Genomic DNA, 21,382 nt, shown 5'->3' on the forward strand with positions numbered 1-21,382 from the left:
TCGCCTTGAACTCCAGTCCTCTAACTCCCTCCTGACTCACTGAGTCATCTCCCAGCTCGGCAAGTCTACTCACTGACCAATTTACGTGAAACCCTAGCCCTACTCGCCGAGTCTCAAGAACAACTCGGCGAGTTCATGCCATGCACAAACTCTACTGACCTCCTGAGGTCAGATATGTTTCCCCAAACCATGGATCTGGCCTCCCCAAGCATGAATGTCACGTAAAGTTCGAAACTTGATGCTTGTACAACCACAACAAGGCATCAAAAGGAGATTTAGTCCCAAAAATGGCAACCTAAGTCCAATAACCCCAAACTTATCCATAAAGCTCCAAGGGTTAAGGTCTCTGGACCTCTTTGAGTCCAGATCCAAGGCAAAAACTCGAAGAGGGAGCATTTGCTCCACATAATCACTCTCCAAAGGGGTTAGAAAACCCTAACTCTAAAGATCAACACCAAAATTGAAGGAGGTTCGAACTATTACCTCAAAATGAAGTCTCTGAACTCTGGAACTGCTTGAATCGCACCTCCTCTGTGCTCTTGTCACCTTCTTCTTGCTAAACCAAAGGTACAAGGATCAAAAAGTGACTTCTTCTCCCTCACAACGATTTAGCTCACTTAGGGTTCTCTTAAGGGACTGGTAGCTGCAATGGAAGGCTATAAGTGCCCTTAAATAGGCTCCAAACCCGGGGGATTAGGGTTTCATTAAACACTGTGGACTCGCCGAGTCCGGACGTGAACCCGAATGAACGTCCGCGACCCTACTCGGCGAGTCTTGGCTCCAACACGCCGAGTTCCTCCACAAATTCCAAAATAATTAAATAAAATAATATACCTAGGAATTCAGGATGTTACAATTCTCCCCCACTAGAATCAGACTTGACCCTCGAAGTCTCACTCTGGAAACAACTCTGGATGCTGCTCACGCATCTCGCACTCCGGCTCCCAAGTAAGCTCTGACCCTTTCCGGTGTTGCCACTGGACTTGCACCAGAGGCACCTCTTTGTTCCTCAGAACCTTGATCTTTCGATCCCGAATAGCCACCGGTCTCTCAACGTAGTTCATGCCCACATCCACCTGAATATCCTCTAATGGCACCACTGCCGACTCATCGGCTATACACTTTCGCAGCTGCGACACATGGAAAGTGTCATGGATCTGTCCTAGCTCTGCAGGTAGCTCCAGCCGGTAGGCTACCCTGCCTACCTTTGCGATCACCCGAAAAGGACCAATATATCGAGGCCCCAACTTGCCCCTCTTCTTGAATCGAATCACTCCTTTCCAAGGAGAGACCTTCAGGAGTACAAAGTCGCCGACCTGGAACTCGAGCTCGGACTGACGCCTATCCGCATAACTCTTCTGACGACTCTGAGCGGTCAATAACCTCTGCTTGACCAGCTGTATCTACTCAGTCGTCTGAAGCACGATCTCGGTACTACCCATAACACGCTGCCCGACCTCTCCCCAGCAAATGGGGGTCCGACACCTTCTCCCATACAACAGCTCAAAGGGTGGCATACCAATGCTCGAATGATGGTTGTTGTTGTAGGAAAACTCTGCCAAGGGCAAATACATGTCCCAACTCCCACCGAAATCCAACACACATGCCCGGAGCATATCCTCAAGCGTCTGAATCGTCCGCTCTCTCTGTCAGTCAGTCTGGGGGTGGTATGCGGTACTAAACTGCAGCCTAGTACCCAATTTCTCATGAAATTTCTTCCAGAATCTGGAAGTGAAACGCACATCTCGATCTGAGACAATCGAGATCGGCACTCCATGCCGCGATACCACCTCCTGCACGTACATCTCTGCCAATTTCTCTGCAGAAGAGCTCTCATTGATAGCAAGGAAGTGGGCGCTCTTTGTCAACCTGTCCACAATCACCCAAATTGCATCGACTCCCCTAGTAGTCCTTGGCAATTTGGTGATAAAATCCATGGTAATCTGTTCCTACTTCCACTCGGGAACCTCTAACGGCTGTAACTTACCATGCGGTCTCTGGTGCTCGGCTTTAACCCTACGACAGGTTAAGCACCTCTCAACAAACCATGCGACATCCCTCTTCATACAGGGCCACCAATACTCCCTCTTCAGATCTAAATACATCTTAGTGGCCCCAGGATGGATCGAGAACTTCGACCGATGAGCCTCTTCCATCAAAATGGTACGCGTCCCTCCCACAAACGGTACCCAGATATGACCCTGAAATGTCATAAGCCCCCGGCTATCGGTAACGAACTCCGATACTAACCCGAAAACTCGCTCTCTCTTCTGGCTCTCAGGCTGCACAGCCTCAGCCTGGGCCCCACGAATAGCATCCAAAACCGGGGTCATCACCGTCAATCTCAAACATACATCTCGCAATGGGGCGCTCTCCGCCCTACGGCTCAGTGCATTGGCTACAACATTAGCCTTGCTCGGGTGGTACAGGATCTAACAATCATAATCCTTGACCACGTCCAACCACCTCCTCTGTCGCATATTTAGGTTGGGCTGATCCATCAAATACTTCAAGCTCTTGTGGTCCGTGTATATCGTACACCGAACCCCGTACATATAGTGACGCCAGATCTTGAGGGTGAACACCACTGCCCCCAACTCTAGATCGTAGGTGGGATACCTCGTCTCATGAGGCTTCAGCTGCCTCGATGCGTATGCTATCACATGCCTTCTTTGCATCAGCACTGCTCCCAACCCCAAGATCGACACATCACAAAACACCACAAAGTCCTCCATTCCCTTTGGGAGGGCTAACACTGGGGCTTCGCATAGCCTCTGGCGAAGCGTCTCAAAGGAGGCCTGCTGCTCTGGGCCCCTTGAAAAAGCGACACCCTTCTGGGTCAACCTGGTGAGTGGCACGGCGATCTTGGAGAAATCCCTGATAAATCTCCGATAATAGCCTGCCAACCCTAAGAAACTCCTGATCTCGGAGGGTGACCTTAGCACCTCCCAACTCATCACTGCCTCAACTTTGGCCGGGTCGACCAATATCCCTTTCTGGTTAACGAGGTTCCCTAGGAACTGGAGCTCTCGCAACCAGAAATCACACTTGGAGAATTTGGCATAAAGCCTCTCCGATCTCAGAACTCCGAGGATCTCCCTCAAATGCTCCTCATGGTGCTCTCTAGATCTCGAATACACCAAAATGTCGTCGATGAATACGATCACCGACCGATCCAACATCGGCCTGCACACTCTGTTCATGAGATCCATGAACACTGCCGGGGAATTGGTGAGTCTGAAGGGCATCAACACAAACTCGTAATGCCCATAACGAGTCCTGAACGCTGTCTTCTGAATGTCCTCATCTTGCACCCTCACCTGATGATACCCAGATCTCAAATCGATCTTGGAGAACCAAGATGCTCCCTGCAACTGATCGAACCAATCGTCGATCCTCGGTAACGGGTAATGGTTTTTGACCGTCAGCTTGTTCAACTCCCAGTAATCAATGCACATCCGGTGTGAACCATCCTTCTTTTTGAATAAAAGGATAGGCGCTCCCCATGGCGAGCTGCTCGGCCGAATAAACCCCTTTCCCAGCAACTCCTGAAGCTGCGAGGATAACTCCTACATCTTTGGAGGTGCAAGGCGATAGGGCACCTTGGCGATAGGCGTGGCCCCCGGAACCAAATCGCTACTGAACTCCACTTGCCTCACGGGAGGCACGCCCGACAACTCCTCTGGAAATACATCTGGGAACTCACGCACTATCGGAACCTCCTCCTCAACTGACCTCGGGGTCTCTGAATCAACCCACATATCCATCATATACGCTACAAAACCCCTACAGCCCTGCTGTAGACACTGCCTTGCCCTAGCGGCCGAACAAAATGCTGACCCAGAACGTGTACCCTCGCCGTACACCGTAAGAACTCCCCCACTAGGGTCTCGTATGGTCACAAGCTGTCGCTCGCAGTCGATAACCGCTCCGAATCTGCTCAACCAGTCCATACACACGATTACACAGACATCCCCCATTGCAATAGGAACTAAGTCAATTGGGAACCCAACACCGAAAATCTCGAGCTCACACCCTCGGATCACCTCTGTGGCATACACCGCCCTCTCGTCAGCTATGGAAACTCTCAGAGGTCGACTCAACGCCTCACGACTAACACTGATGTGCTGACTAAAAGCCAAAGATACAAAAGACCGACTCGCACCCGAGTCAAATAGCACCAAGGCAGGTACAGAACTCACAAGAAAAGTACCTACGCATAACATAATATAAGCACAATATCTCAACATCAAAATAAATACACGAAAGAATACATACCAGCCACGACATCGGGTGCTGCGCGGAGCTCCTCTACGGTCAACTGAAAGGCTCTCCCTCGTGCCTTCGGTGCCTCGGCCTTCACTGGACGGCTCTCAGTAGCTCTGATGGCAGCAGGGGCAGATCCCTGAGATGTTCCCTGTGCTGATCCCCGCAGCTGCGGACACTCTGCCTTCCGGTGTCCGGTCTGGTTGTAGTGAAAACATATTGCAACCCCTTGGGGCAGTCCTTGGCCATATGCCCCTCCTTGACACATTTGTAGCAAGACCCTGCTTTGCATACCCCATCGTGGCTCTTGCCGCACTTTCCATAAGTGCGGCCCTTCTGGTCCCCTGATCTCGAATCAACGGGCTTGTCCCACTTGGCTACCGGCTAAGACTGCACCGGTCGCTGATCCCTCCCCTGAGACTCAGCCTCCTCCCTAGCCTGGGTCTCCAGCTCTATCTCCCTCTTCCGGGCATTTGCCTGAAGCTCGGCAAATGTCCGCTATGTCGAGTTCGCCACGAACTCTCGTATATTCCTCCTCAAAATGCTCAAATATCGGCTCATACGTGCCTGCTCGGAGAACACGTGCTCTGGGCAGAACATCTCCCGCTCATGAAACATCCTCGTAATCACTGTAACTGACTCAGTACCCTACTTGAGGGTCAGAAACTCCTGGGCCAAATGCTCCCTCTCCACCTGGGGAACGTACTCATCTCGGAACATAGCAGCGAACCTCTCCCAGGTCACTACAGCAAGCTCAGCAGGCGTATAGTGCACCGTCACAAACTTCCACCAATGCTTCGCTCCCAAGTGAAGCTGGTTCAACGCGAACCGAACTCTCAAATGCTCTGGAGATGAGCAAGTAAAGAAACACCCCTCTATGTCTGAAATCCATCTCATCGCCGAAATCGGGTCCCGGGTCCCGTCAAACTCCGATGGTTTTGTGTTGCGGAACTCTCGGAACAGCAACGCATCACCACCCTGCGGCCTAGTCGTAGCTATAGCTGCAGTGGCTGCAGCAACAGCAACCTAAGAAAGAGCAGCGTACTTCTCATCAAACGTCTCTATCAGCGTGGTCTTGATAGACCCGAACATCTCTGGTATCTCTGCCCTGATGGCCGCAGCCACCTCCTCCTGGATGATCCTACGGATCTCCTCATCACTCGTACCGCTGGTCCCTGGTGTGTGGCGCGTCCCAACCATGATCTCCCTCTCTCTGAAATACATCACAAGAATAAATATCAGGGACTCGCTCGAGTATGCTCACACTCGAATACTACACCCTACTTGTCCCTTGGTACTCCAAGGATTTTTACTTGGACTGTGCACTGACCCGGTGTCTTCAGTAGTACGGGCCCAATACTACCGTCCACACCGCATCAACATCCACCTCAAGTCCTCCTCCCAGAGTCCCAAATCACAAGTACTCTACTCTCTCTAATCATATGATACTCGCTAGCAGATCTCTCACAACCTCCTCGCTGCTACCTAAACACTCTGAAGTATTCCTAGCAGCAAGACTCCTAGACTTAGGCATCACATATCAGGCCACTCTAGTCCTAATAAGAATACCTAGTCTACTCTAGCATGCATAGCATAGCTCATCATATAACATATCACATCATATCTTATAACACTTATAATAATGGTATTTTGGGAAATCACCGTTCAGGCACTGGCTGTTCGTACACACGACTCTGCTCTGTTTGTCTCGTAAGTTCTTCTTTTGAAAACTTATTTTATTATCAAAATTTCCTCAAATCCTCGGTTTGAGTTTAGATTCGCCCAAAGGTGCACCCGAATCCCTCAAACCAAGGCTCTGATACCAACTTGTAACACCGTAAAAATTTAAACAATTTTTCACTTTTTAAAAACCATAAAATATCATTCACATTCATTTTTCGAAACATTGTGTCAACATTATCTCAATACAAAACCCCAAGATCAAAAACATATAAACTCCGGTGTGCGTGTATACGAATCAAGTCGGCGCCTTCCCGCGGTCATCACTGGTACCTGACACACATAACACATAACACTGTAAGCATAAGCTTAGTGAGTTCCCCAAAATACCACTCAAACACATAATAGCCACTCGAGGCTGTAACTTTGTCGACCCTCTGGTCAATGTGTCTCATTGGGGCCCTCCAGCCCAAACTCTCTGTGGGCCCTCTGGCCCTAACTCTAGGGACCCGAAAGTCCCAACTCTGTAACTCTGAATCATGCATATCACATATCACAATAAATCACAACACATAAATAACATCCAAATACACTGGCATATAACTCTATAGTACTCTGTCACATAACTCTGTTACCACACTAGGTAAAGTACAGTGAGAAGACTCACCTCAGGCGTCTCGGTAAATCTCTGACTCGATGGAAAATATTACCTAGCCTCTGCCTATTCACATAAATAAATACTCTTATAAATATAACTCTCGAGACTAGACTCAACCTGCTATTGGCACCCTCAGAAAGGTAAAAGACTATTTTACCCTCCCCTCTTGTCACAAGGACTCCATTGATGACCCAACCCTAAAAGTCAACAAAAGTCAACGGTCCCACTTTGACCCTACTCGCCGAGTGCACCCTGGTGACTCGGCGAGTTCTCACATGTCCTTTAACTCTTTGTCCCGCTTGACACGCCGAGTCCCTCCCTATACTCGACTAGTCATCCCAGTCATGAATCGCAGGGCCACCCCGACTCAACTCGCCATGTCTCAAGAACAACTCGGCGAGTATCGCCTTCAACTCCAGTCCTCTAACTCCCTCCTGACTCACTGAGTCATCTCCCAGCTCGGCAAGTCTACTCACTGACCAATTTATGTGAAACCCTAGCCCTACTCGTCGAGTCTCAAGAACAACTCGGCGAGTTCATGCCATGCACAAACTATACTGACCTCCTGGGGTGAGATCTATTTCCCCAAACCATGGATCTGGCCTCCCCAAGCATGAATGTCACGTAAAGTTCAAAACTTGATGCTTGTACAACCACAACAAGGCATCAAAAGGAGATTTAGTCCCAAACATGGCAACCTAAGTCCAATAACCCCAAACTTATCCATAAAGCTCCAAGGGTTAAGGTCTCTGGACCTCTTTGAGTCCAGATCCAAGGCACAAACTCGAAGAGGGACCATTTTCTCCACATAATCACTCTCCAAAGGGGTTAGAAAACCCTAACTCTAAAGATCAACACCAAAACTGAAGGAGGTTCGAACTATTACCTCAAAATGAAGTCTCTGAAATCTGGAACTGCTTGAATCGCACCTCCTATTTGCTCTTGTCACCTTCTTCTTGCTAAACCAAAGGTACAAGGATCAAAAAGTGACTTCTTCTCCCTCATAACGATTTAGCTCACTTAGGGTTCTCTCAAGGGACTGGTAGCCGCAATGGGAGGCTATAAGTGCCCTTAAATAGGCTCCAAACCCGGAGGATTAGGGTTTCATTAAACAGTGTGGACTCGACGAGTTCACTAATAGACTCGCTGAGTCCACTAATGGACTCGTTGTGTCCGGGCGTGAACCCGGGTGAACATCTGCGACCCTACTCGGCTAGTCTTGGCTCCAACTCGCTGAGTTCCTCCACAAATTCCAAAATAATTAAATAAAATAATATACCTGGGAATTCAGGATGTTACATTCGGGTTGCTTCAAGTGCGGCCAGACTGGTCATTTTAGCAGAGATTGTACTGCTACCACCACACAGGGATCAGACCTGATATGTTTCCACTGCAGTCGGTGGGGCCACAAGAAGGCCCAGTGTCCTAGTTTGATTCCAGTAGGACGGGTGATAGCACCTGCCCATGCAACTCTGAGGATCTCAAACGGACGTCAGGGCCGAGTGAGGTGCCTGCGGTAGGAGGCAAGGATTTTTAGATGACTACCATGGAGACGCAAGCAGCTCCGGACGTTGCAGGTGTGTGTCTTCCATTTTCTGTTTTCTTTATTCTCGTTTATATTATTATGGTTCTGCATCGTTATTGGTATAAGTATTTTAGAATTGGGCGGCTTGCTTGTGATTTAGTTATATTCCATATGCATACCTTAGATAATAAAATGGTAGTTAGGGGGTTGTGCCCTATGGAAGGAGGTTACTTAGGATGCAGTAACTATAGCATGCTTATGTGGAACTCAATAGTGGTCTGCTAGATTCAGGAAGGTGTTATTGAGTGATGGATTAGTTAGAACCCTAGCTGTGGCAAGCTTGGGATTTTCAGCAGATTGACTACGGTATAGTACAAAAGATTGGGAATTTCTCTCAAGCATTGATCAGCGAGGTATAAGCTGGATCAAAGTGGGGGAGAACCCTCCTAGTGTACAAGAGTAAGAGCACACAGATCCAGAATACGTACACGACCTCTGACAAGGAAAGGAAGTAGCATAGTGATTGATCGATTGAGGATTTCAGCGTTGGGAGTTTGAGAAACTTCCTAACAGTTAGTTCATGTAATCAAGATGGTTAGTATCTGGTTTGGAATTTGGGTTGGAGGATCGCCTATAGGACTCGAGAGAGTTGGAATGACGATTTTGAGAACGGTTGGCATGGGATGCTTTCGTGTTAGTAGTTTGGGGCATAGACAACAGGTAGAGCGTGGTAGAGCGGCAGGAGAGCCACAACGTTTTTCCGTCAGCGAGCCAGTGGTGGAAGGTGTTGTAAGGCTACGGGGTGGTCGTAGCATTCACCAGCGGTCAGTTAGCATGGAAGGTGTTGTAAGACTACAGGTAAGCCGCAGCATTCCCCAGCAGCTTAGTTAACAGAGAGTGGTCTGGGGCCCGTATCTCTTAGTTAGCGGAGTTTGGGCGAGGCCCTTACCTCCTAGTGATCAAGGTAAGGATCAGGAATAGGTAGTTGATGAGAATTGTATGGAACTAGCCTGCATAGCCCAAGAAAGGCGAGGCCTTGGGAGAGGCCGCTCCAAGATGTAGTTGGGTGAGACCCGTGGGCGAGGACCGTATGTGAGTAGCCGTATAGGTGAGACCTAAGAGCAGGGTTGTTCATTAGTATAGTCGGGTGAGACCCGTGGGCGAGGCCCGTGAGTTTTAGTAGCACAAGTGGGACCTGGTAAGGACCTTAGGGTCAAGTTAGGGGACCGAGGATCCCAGGACTTGTAGCGCTAGAGTGGCAGGGTAGATGGAGCAGTATTAGGTGGCCGAAGTTTCTTCGGAAGTCGCTGGGAGCAACTGAGAGATTATAATGGGACTAGCAACCGGTAGGAGTCCGGTAATCCAAATATTGATAGATTAGTAGGGACTAGGGTGGTCTCGATTCATCTGGAAGGCGGATAAGGGACATCAGAATTTTCAGTCAGTGGCAGTGATGGTAAGAAGACGATGGTATAAGACAGCTAATTAATCGGGGAGTGCTATGCATCCCACAACAGGGTTGGATAATCTCATAGGGAAGGGTTTGACCCTGTTGCGCAGCTCTTGTTTGAGTCTAACTGTTGCAGGGATGAGTCTTTTACTCGAAGGATTATCTGAACCATTCTTCGTGATGGGTGCTCAACACTAAGATATAGTAGTAAGAAGTATCTAGTGAGTACTGGCAGTAATGACCCGCACTGGAAACAGCGGGAGTAATGGATTCGGTGAAGAACAGGTCCTTCACAGTGACAGGGGAAGTAGTTGGTTATGGAACATTGCTTTGGGATGGCCAGTAAATGCGCAAGGAAAAGGAGGTGAACCCCCAGGATGTCCAACATAAGTACTCGGGGAGTACCGGAAGGATCGTCGGTTTAAAGACTTATATTCGCAGGATTGTTAATTGCAAGGTCAAGTGTCATTCTGAATGACCGGGCAGAATGCCAATGGAAGTGGTCAGCGGGTATTAGGATTTTCAAGCAGAGTGTTGAAAGCAGATTGTAGGGCGTTTGTCCATAGAGAAACTTCGAGGACAAGGTTTTGTTTAAGTGGGAGAGAGTTGTAACACTCAGAATCAGAAAGACCAAGAAAGGGAAGGAAAACCCTAAGTCAAAGGGGTCAACTCGTCAAGTCCATAGGTGAACTCGACGAGTTGGAGCTGGTCCGTGTCGGGATTTAAGTGACCGACTCGGTGAGTCTGAGGGACTGACTCGGCGAGTCAGGTTTGGGTTGGGAAACCATGATATCCGAGCTTGGTTCCCTATTTAAGCTTCATTTCAGGCCTTCACCCTAGCCTCCATCACTCCCTTTACCTTCCCTCGATACCCTTAGCCTCCATTGTAGTACTCTCAAGCTTTCTTTGCCATTTGGGTGCTTAGATGCAAAAAGGAAGAAAGGAACCTTGGGTGATTCAATAAGTGGTAGTGGGCTCTAAGTTGGTGTGCTATTTTAGATCATTGGAAGGTATGGAGCTCATACCTTGGCTGTTATTCATTTAGATTCCCTTTCCTAGTTAGATTTTATCATTTTGGGCCATTTCCAAGGCCAATTCATGTATTGTGCCTTTGTGAGCAAAGAGAACTTCGGATCGAGAGTTGTCTTGGCCCAGAAACCCATAAAGTATCAGTCTTTGGTGTGTTGGTGAAGCATGCTTGTCTCAAACCCTAGCCCTAGAGTGTTTTAAGCCTATAGCTCCTTGGTTTCACGTAAAGTTTTCAACTTTACGTGAAGGATGGGCCTTAGAAGAGTGGATCTACAGTTTGGAGCCCCTGCATGGCTCGAAAAGCCACTGTATGGATTATGAACTGAAGCTACTCGGCGAGTCTGTTCTTGGACTCGACGAGTTGTATGGAGATAGGCAGGAACTCGACGAGTTGAAGAACAACTCGACGAGTCTGCTGAAGATTGTCGTGGACTCGGCGAGTCTGTTCTTGGACTCGACGAGTTGGATCTCATAACCTCAACCTTTTCTGGTTAAGACTTGATCGGTGAGTTGAGTGGTGACTCGGTGAGTTGGACAGGATGGGACTCGGAGATCGTTGAAATCGACGAGTCGACGGGGTGAATAGGTGAGTTGAGGCGTATTTTGAGAGTTTCTGAGTCTAAGGACTTGACGAGTCAACGGGTTGACTCGGCGAGTAGATTCAGCTAGGAAGGTTGACTTTGACCAGGACTTTGACTTTGTCAAGAGTGGACTTAGTTGGCTTTTAGAGTTCAGTTTGGATCTAAGTGATATATATATATATATATATATATATATATATATATATATATATATATATATATATATATTGATATTGGTAGCTCGGGGAGCTAGTGGAGCAGCGGTTCAGAGAATTGTCGGACAGCAGCCAGAGGGTTACTAGCAAAGTTCAGCAGTGCAGGTGAGTTTCCCTTTGTATGAATGGGTCTACGGCCAAAATGTCAGCCCATGTATTTATGAGTAGGAAGACCCGGGGGTTAGCCTTGGGCACTGTTTGCTATTATGATATTCAGGACCAAGGTCCAATGTCGGACGGGTGCCCAAGGAGTGGTTTTCATGATAGAGTATACTTGTTGTCTGTGTGATGCATGTATGTGCCTGGTAGGGGAGGTGAGTGTGGCCGAGGTCCCGTATCTCACCAATAGTAGAGTATGGATTGTGTTCCATATCTCATTAGTAGCAAAGCAGGGGCGAGGCCCGAGATAGGTATGGGGTGAGTGTGGACGGGGGGCCCGTATCTCACCTACAGTAGGATCTTGGACGGGGTTCCATGACTCACTTGTAACAGGATAGGGGCAAGGCCCAAGACAGGCGAGGCGTTAGGACAGGAATACAGTAGGGTATGTTTAGTTATGTGTTATATGGTCTTTTGTATTATGTTGTTAGCGGGATGGGCCCGGAGACAGGCGGGGCCTAAATGAAACATATCTTTATCCAAGCGGGGCTCGAAGCCAGGCGGGGCCTGGAGTGGTGGGGCCGTTGTAGCGGGCAAGGCCCGAGGTAGGGGACGAGGCTCGAAATAGCGGGTGTGGCCTAGTATGTGCTATATGTGTTTGTGCAGGGTATGTGGTAGGTTGGGGAACTTACTAAGCTTCGTGCTTACGGTTTTCATTTTTGGTTTCAGGTACTTACGGTAGCGGAGGGAAGAGCTCTAGGAGATCGCATGGCACACACCATTAATTAGATAGCCTGAGATGTTTTACTATGATAATGAGAATATGTTTTGAATTAATACTTTGAATGTATGTTATGTATTATGACATGGATTTTATAAATATGGTTTTAGTAATGTTTAAAGAAAATTTCCAGTCGTGATTTTTGGGACGTTACAAAAACAGCCCGAAATAAGCCCAAGTCTTCCCTCTGGTGAGTACGTGCGGCGTACCCTCAGAGGACACCCGTCGTACTCAAAACCCTCATAAAATCGGGACCTTCAGCACGTACGCACTATGTACATATATGTACGCCCTATGTACGCCACAGATGACCAACTTCCGTTTTTGAGGTCTTATTCGATTAAGTCATAACGTCCAACTTCAGATCTAGGCACCTTAAAATGAAGTAAGCAATAAAGTTGCCAACTTTATGATTTTGCATGTCTTAATGGGACCCAAAACCCGAACATTATTTTAAGCATGATTCATCAAAACCCATCAATATGATATTTTTATGGTTCCTAATAACTCCATAATAGATAAAGTTTCCAAATTTATCGATTAGAATGGTCCAACCATCAAAGATCTAGTCTTCAAGTCACAAAGGGACCAAAAGTGCATCTTTTCTAACTTAATCCATTAAGTCTAAGTCTCAAGCTCTTAGATATGAATTAATATGATGTTTAGATGGATAAAGTTTTGAACTTTATCCTTTAAAAGGTCACAAACTTTCAAGATCTAAACTTTATGCACTAAAGTGACCAAAAGCTCATAACATCCAAGAGTAGTTAGATCTATCAAATGCATATTCAAATTTATACATGTAGAAGAAATATCAATGCAAACAAAGTCTGGATATAAAAGCTCCAATGCAACCAACACTTCTCTAATGAGCTTCTTTTTCTCTAGGATGCACCGAGAACACTCCAAAGAACTTAAAACACCTTCTTTTGCTTACAAGTCTCAAATGTAACACTTGAGTCTTAGTAAGTTTATATTTTTCCCTTACATTATTTAATTTTTCCATTTAGTCCTTGAGTTTTATGTGGGGGCATACAACAAGGTACGCTCAGCGTACAAGCTGTAAAGCGAGTACACGGGGCGTACCAAGTAGTACACTTAGTGTACTCATGCAAGGATTTGATCGTAGATCCGATGGTGTATGCTAGGAATACAGAAGTGTACACGAGGTGTATGTAAGGACTTTTGAAAACCCTAATTTCCGAGGTTGGCCGCTATATAGTAATCCTTATGGACTTGAAACCCTCATCTATTTAGCCTCCTTGTCCTCCCAGCCCTGTACTCGAAACCCTAACTCTATAGTTGAGTGTTCTTCAGCATAGAAGGTCTTTTGGGTGAATTTTTGGTGTTTTGAAGGAAGGAGATCATCTTGAAGCTTCATTGGAGGAGTGAGATCTTATAGATCCGAGTTATCATCATCATTTGGCACTCATTTGAGGATTAAAGTTCTGAACTTGTTGTGTTATAGCTTAGATCTCCTTCGTTTGAATTTTGGACCCTTTTTGGTCCCATAGATGGATCTTGTGTATTATTATCATTTTTGAAGCTTATAGTTGCTACTCTTGGTGTTCTTTTGTTCATAGAGTCATAAAGTTGTCATATTTGAAACTTAGAACCATCCATACATGAGTTATGGACATTATATTGAAAGTAGAATGTTATAAATCAATGTTTGGATCTTTTGGGGCATACAAAGTCACCAAGTAAGTGAATTTAGGGTTGTAGATATTCTTTGGTGTCACGCCCCCGAACCGTCAGAAAAACAATGGCGGAAACGTCCGGGGACGGGTGACGTCATGCGTAGTATCACAACAATCGTATCATAGCAATCATAGTAAACACATCCATTACATTACAATATGAATATTTACATCTGTTTGGAAACATAGTTTATATACATTAGAGTAAACAAAAGATAAAGACGAGACTCCAAAAATCCTCCGTCTTCTTTAAAAGCTGGCAAGGTACCTGTCTATCGTTTCCCTGAGAATACAAGCGGTTTTAAAAACGTAACATCATAAAGCTGGTGAGTTCATACGCATGTTTTTGTATTGAAAACTAGTCACTGAGTTTGTACAAATGGTTTCTTTTCGTTATAAGTGAAATGTCGTTTGTATCGAAAACCATTGTTATCAAGTTCTTAACTATGTATGCATGCTTTCCAACAAAATCCAATATTTTCTAACATGTTTGTTGATTTCTGTATGAAAAGTATGTTCCGTTTGAAAACCCTGGCTACCACCAGTATGTAGTGTAAGTTCTGTTCGAAAACCCTGGCTACCACTAGTACGTACTGTATGATCTGTTTGAAAACCCTGGCCACCACTAGTACGTAGTGTATGATCTGTTTGAAAACCCTAGCTACCACCAGGATGTATAGTAGTTTTGTTACGTAAAATAAAACCAATGGTTGTGTCCATGAAATACCCTCTAGTAAGTAGATAGGTAGTTTTATTAATTAAAATATAACTATAAAAGAAAGAAATCTCGTAAACAAAGGTTAGTTGATACTATTGTGAGTTCGTATAACCATGCTAATATGACCGATGACCTCGTTGACATTTCTTCAGGCGTCGTACGATTACAAAATTTGTCACCCCAGGTGTGCCCGCCTAACTATAGCTAACAGTTCAGGTGTGGGATTGTCTGTCCCGAATAGATCTATTCACAAATTTCAAGCTCTCCCTCTAGGAGACTCTAGTTATACTACCGGAGAGGATTTATTGGTACCCCAAATGGCATAACGAAGATAGGCTCACAATCCTGTATTAACTAGTTTACGTGTTTTTCTGTGATACTCGTGTTCGAAATCGTTTGTATACGGTGTAGAGTATAAATAATTATACACAAAATAATTATTTAGCAAGATACTCTAGTTTTGTTTTCGTAGTAATAAATAAACTAAATCTATCATAGTTTATGTATTTGACTTTGCATGAAGTTTGAATCTGTAAAACCGGTAATGAATTTCCCAAACTATACCTATTATAGTTTGACTGGTTTGTTATGTTCATGTACTATTCGGAAAACTATGCAATTAGGTTTAGAAAGCGTCCCTTATGCTCCACATTATACAAAAGGGATAAAATATCTAAATGTTTGATGGAAATACCGTTGTAATTGCATCAGTTTTTAAGTTATGAAAACCTTTATGTGTTGCTTGTATCCCCCTGAAAACGTTTTGAAAACTATAAAAGCCTAGGGGTATGAACTCACTGTTTAACGTAGGATTCGACTGTACGATCGGTATGAGTGTTGAGTGTCAACTGATGTTTCGTATGAAAGTGGACCCTATTAACATATGGTAACACATATATGTATTAGATTAGGGTATTTCATGACTAAACATGATGGGAAACCACCCTAAGGTCTTGGAAATTCTTGTACTAAGTGTTCTAGGCCCCACACTTAGTGGTTTTTGCAAGTTTAAGGCTAAATACGAGCATTAATCTAGGTGTAAGGCCATAAAAGTGGGTGTGCGGCCAGAGTGTGCGACCAGGGTTTGTGTGCGGCTCCACACAGGGGTGTGTGCCGTATAGAGGGTGTGTACGGCCGTACACAGGGGTGTGCGGCCGTACACTCTTTATTTATGCTCAAAAGTCGATTTTTCAAGTGTTTTAAGGCTCAAACCAAGTCCAACTAGAAGATGGAGGCCCAAACTCTCACTTTGGAGGGTTTTTGAGGTGTGTACGTCCACCTTATGAAGGTGTGCGGCTGTACACCTTCAAGTGATGAAGAACATTAAGAACATGAAGAGTTTAGGCTTAGATCAATGTGTCTTACCAGCATAACAAGATGAATGATGGAGTACTTCACATTTTTGAGGCCTTTGGAGTGTTCTTGGATGAAGTTTCTAGAGAGAGAAAGTAGAATGCAGCCAAAGGAAAGGAATGAGTGAAGGGGGTCACCCCTTATATACAGAGGGGAGTGTGCGGCTAGGGGATGGGTGTGCGGTCGTACACACCTCTCAGGAGGGTGTATGGCCCGGTTTGGTCCCTATACGACTTGTTGACTCATTGCTAATCTCATTCCCAGCTGTACGTTGGCTTAGAACACTTAAACGAACCCTTAAACGACGTTAAAAGGTAACAAAATTGAGTTTAATGTTGATAAATTTGACCAATCGTACAGAATAAAAGTTTCAGGTAGTCACATCATCCTCCCGTTAGAGGGAATTTCATTCTGAAATTCAAGAATAAAGGTACAAATCATGGATTTGAAAAAAAAGATGTGGGTACTTCTGTTTCATTGAATCCTCGCACTCCCAAGTGAATTCAGGTCCCCGCTTGGCATTCCATCGAACCTTCACTATCGGGATGCGGCTTTGCTTTGTTCATTTGACCTCCCGGTCCATGGTTTCGATTGGTTCTTCCACGAAATTCAGGTTTTCGTTGATTTCAATTTCGTCGAGAGGGACCACAAGGGTTTCGTCGGATAGGCATTTCTTGAGATTTGAAACATGGAAGACAGGGTGAATGTTGCTAAGTTCATGTGGTAAACGAAGTTTGTAGGCTACGAGACCAATCCTTGAAAGGATTTCGAATGGTCCTATGTACTTCGGATTTAACTTCCCACGCTTTCCAAAGCATATCATGCCTATCCAGGGTGAGACCTTCAGCAAGATGCGGTCACCAACCTGGAACTCCAAGGGTTTTCTTCGTTTATCGGCATAGCTCTTTTGTCGATCTTGTGAAGCTTTTACTTGTTCCCAGATTTGTATAATCTTTTTAGTGGTTTCGCGGATGATTTCTGGACCAGTGAGAGTGCTATTAGGAACTTGCCCCTTGGCTAGCTGCGTGTCACCTACCTCTGCCCAACACAAAGGGGACCTGCACTTGCGGCCATAGAGGGCTTCGAAAGGCACAACCTTGATATTGGTATGATAACTATTTTTGTAGGAGAATTCAACCAAGGGAAAATGGGTGTCCCACGATTTACCGAAGTCGATGACACATGCTCTTAACATGTCTTCCAAGGTCTGGATGGTTCTCTCACTCTGTCCGTCTATCTGAGGGTGGTAAGTTGTACTCATATCCAACTTAGTTCCAAGATCTTTCTGTATGGACTGCAAAAATCTCGAGGTGAACCTGCTATCTCGATCGGAGATAATGGATACAGGCACTCAGTGCAGTCGAACTATTTCTTGGATTTAGATTCGTGTGAGTCTTTCCATTTTGAATGTTTCTTTGACTGGCAGGAAGTGAGAGGATTTTGTCAATCGGTCAACTATTACCCAGATGGTGTCGTACCCACTCAGAGATTTGGGTAATTTGGTAATGAAATCCATGGTAATCCTCTCCTACTTGCACTCAGGTATCTCTGGCTGCTGCAGCAAACCTGAGGGCTTCTGATATTTGACCTTCACCTTGGCGCAAGTTAGAAACTTGCCCACGAATGTAGCTATCTACTTTCATGTTTGGCCACCAATATAGTTTCTTGATATCAAGGTACATCTTGTCCGATCCTGGGTGAACGGAGTATCTGGTTTTGTAAGCTTCGTTCATAACAAACTCTCTGTATCCACCGAAATTTGGGGTCCAGATCCGGTTCATGAAATAGTAGACTCCGTATCATTTGATCTCTATGTTTTTCTCCATTCCTCTCAAGGCTTCATCCGCCACGTTCTTTGGTTTCAGGGCTTCCAGCTGATCCTCTCTGATTTGTGCGGATAAGTGGGAATGGGTAGTCATAGTAAGTGCTTTCACACTGTGACCTGAGTACCCTTTTCGTCTAAGGGCATCTGCTACCACATTGGCCTTGTCGGGATGGTAGTGTATCTCACACTCATAATCATAAAGTAGCTCTACCCATCGCCGTTGTCTCATGTTCAACTCTTTCTGATCAAAGATATGTTGCAAGCTTTTATGGTCAGTGAAGATTGTGCACTTGGTTCCGTAGAGGTAATGTATCCATATTTTCAATGCGAAGACCACTACTCCCAACTCCAGGTCGTGAGTTGTATAATTGACTTCATGTGCCTTAGCTGTCTTGAGGCATAAGCAATAACCTTTCCTCGTTGCATAAGCACACAACCTAAGCCCTGATTGGATGCATCACAGTAGACAATGAAGTCCTCCGTCCATTCGGGCAGAGACAGGATAGGTTCGCTGCATAGGGTCTGCTTCAATGTCTGAAACCCAGTGTCTTGTTTCACACTCCAACAAAAGGGTACACCTTTCTGTGTCAGAGTGGTTAAGGGTTTGGCAATTCTAGAGAAATTCTGGATGAACCTACGTTAATAGCCAGCAAGACCCAAGAATTGACGGATTTCTGTAGGTCTTCGGTGCTGGCGAGTTCTCTATTGCTTTGATTTTGGACAGGTCCACGTGTATGCCTTCCTCACTTACCACGTGACCTACGAAGGCTACTTTTCGAATCCAGAATTTGCACTTGGAGAATTTAGCATATAGCCTCTCTGTCCTTAGAGTTTCCAGCACTAATCTCAAATGCTATTTGTGATCTTCCTCACTTCTGGAATAGACAAGTATATCGTCGATGAACACGATAACGAACTTGTCAAGGAAAGGATGGCACACCCGATTCATTAGGTCCATGAATACTGTCGGTGCGTTGGTTAGACTGAAGGGCATTACTACGAACTCATAGTGACCATATCGAGTCCGGAATGTTGTTTTAGAAACATCACCCTCGTGGAATCGCAGCTGATGGTACCCTAATCTGAGGTCTATTTTGGAGAAATAGCTGGGTCCTTGAAGCTGGTCGAAAAGGTCATCGATCCAAGGAAGAGAATAACTGTTTTTGACGGCGAGCTTGTTCAGTTCGCGGTAGTCAATGCACATCCGAAAAGATCCATCCTTCTTTTTCAAAATAAAACCGGGGCTCCCTAGGGTGAGGAACTCGGTCTGATGAATCCGTTGCTAAGCAGCTCATTGAGTTGGCTGGATAACTGTTGCATTTCTGCTAGCGCTAGGCGGTATGGGGATTTAGCTATGGGGGTAGCTCTAGGAATTAAGTCGATGCAAAACTCGGCTTGGCGCTCAAGTGGAATTCTCGGAAGGTCTCCAGGAAAGACATCAGGAAAATTGCAGACTTCGGGGATGCTCTCGAGGTCTTTTACTTCCTATTTCTCATTAACAACTTGGGCTAGGAATGTATGACACTCCTTTCGCAGAAGTTTTTGGGATTTGATGCACAAAATGATGCGAAGGTTTGAGCTGAGTTTATCACCATAGATCATAAGGGTTTCTCCAGAGGGAAGATTAAGGCGGATGGCTTTTTCGTAACAAAGGATATCAGCATGATTGGGGCTCAACCAATCCATGCCAATGATAACATCAAATCTTTTTATGGAGAATGACATAAGGTCGATGGGAAAGGAATGATCATTTAGCGTAAGGGTACAACCGGTGAATATGTCGTTAGTGCTTTCTTTCTCACTGTTAGCCATCTCGACGGTAAACGTTTCGGTTAGGGGTTGAGGTTTACATTTGAGGAGATGTTTGAAGGCATGACTAGTAAAACTTCTCTCCACACCAAAATCGAAAAGAATGCATGCATAAGAGTTTTCGAGGAGGAACGTACCCGTAACAACGGTAGGGTCAGCGATTGCCTCCTCTTGCCACATCGCTAGAACTCTTCTAGTGTTGCCAGTTGTTGCTACCTTGGGGCAGTTTCTCTTGTATTGACTGACCTCACCACAACCATAACAGGCCTGACCGACACCTGCTCCAGATGTCTGATTGGTTGGTTGGGTTGGTTTTCTGAAGCTTCGAGCAGTGTGACCTTTCTTGCCACAGTTGCTGCAAAGCATTTCATGACATGGGTAGGGAATAAGGTGATGATAACTGCACTTGCTGCACCAAGGGAGGGTACCAGTATATCCACTGGTAGGTGCTTGAGTTGTAGGAGCAGCAGCAGGAGTAGTGGCAGCATGGACTGTCACAGTATGTTGTTTCTTGGAAGGCTCCTGCGAAGACTGGCCCTTTCGCTGCTTCCAGAACTTTCTTTTCTTGCCACTTCCTTTCGCTGGTTTGGGAGTGGTTGTTACATTATCTAGATCAACCTTGTGTTCTATGAGAGTTCGCGCCAGGCACTTCGCGCTGTCAAAAGTGATTGGCCTAGTAGCCAAGACATTTCCTTGAGTTGAGGGCGTCAATCCCCAAATGTATCTCTCTATATTCTTGCTTTCTGGAGTGACCATTCCCGAGAAAAGAAGTTCTAGGTCTTCAAACCAAAAAGTGTAGGCAGGAATGTCGGAACCCTTCATTTTCAATTTCCATAGCTCGTGCTCCAGTTTCTGCATTTCGCCCCTTGGGCAGTACTCAGTAAGCATGAGCTCTTTCAAGCTATCCCAACCCATAGCATTTACTACTGGAAGGGTTAGGGATTTGACCCGACTATTCCACCAGGTCAATGCTCTGTTGGTGAAAGTGCAGGCGGCAAATTTCACCTTGTTGGGTTTAGAACAGGAACAAATTTTGAAGATAGACTCGATCTTCTCGAACCATCGAGTCAGGGCTATAACACCTCCATTGCCATAGAAGGACGTAGGTTTTGCATTCATGAAGTCCTTATAGGAGCACTCCTTCTGATGCCCTTGACTACCTTCATGACTTTGGGAATGATTACCACTCCCGGAACCACCAGAACCACCAGGATTTATCTGCGACAAAGCAGCAGTCACAACAGCAGTAAGAGCTGCTTGGAACATAGCGGGATCGAATTGAGGAGGTGGTGGTGGCGTTGGATCCGTCGAGGAATTGTTGTTCTTTTTGTTAGGTCTTTTCTTTGGGGCCATCTTGTTCTATATCAGGAAGAAGAAGATGATAAGCCTCTTTTTACTTTAGAATCAAGAGATATGAAACAAGGTATATCTCTGTATGATAGATAAAGTATTCCACTAAGTGATAAACAGGAAAGAGTTACTAAAACCAGTAAACTATCGCTAGGAAATAATGAGTAGCAACACTTGGAATGAATTTCTACAATGTATTCAGCTCTGACTAAAATACTCCTATAGTATTTTATGTTGAATGCTTTGTTCTATTGATATATTGTGGTAAGAAATACTTGGTAAGTTTTAGGTCTGCTGCAATACCATAGTCACTCCCAAGCACATGTTGGTCATGTCTCGAATA

The 21,382-nt window shown here is 45.5% G+C and overlaps 1 protein-coding gene across 1 annotated transcript in view; it reads right to left on the reverse strand.

Annotated features, from left to right (window-relative positions):
- Positions 1-21,042, reverse strand: part of LOC145095619 (uncharacterized) — a 33,411-nt gene extending 12,369 nt beyond the window's left edge. The window contains exon 1 of the mRNA XM_079033467.1: positions 20,874-21,042. Within this exon, the coding sequence (XP_078889593.1) occupies positions 20,874-21,042 (169 nt within the window). The remainder of the gene's footprint in view (positions 1-20,873) is intronic.
- Positions 21,043-21,382: the final 340 nt, after the last annotated feature.

The sequence above is a fragment of the Lactuca serriola genome, chromosome 3 (assembly GCF_051521515.1).
Source record: "Lactuca serriola cultivar US96UC23 chromosome 3, Lser_US96UC23_V15, whole genome shotgun sequence".
NCBI lineage: Eukaryota > Viridiplantae > Streptophyta > Magnoliopsida > Asterales > Asteraceae > Lactuca > Lactuca serriola.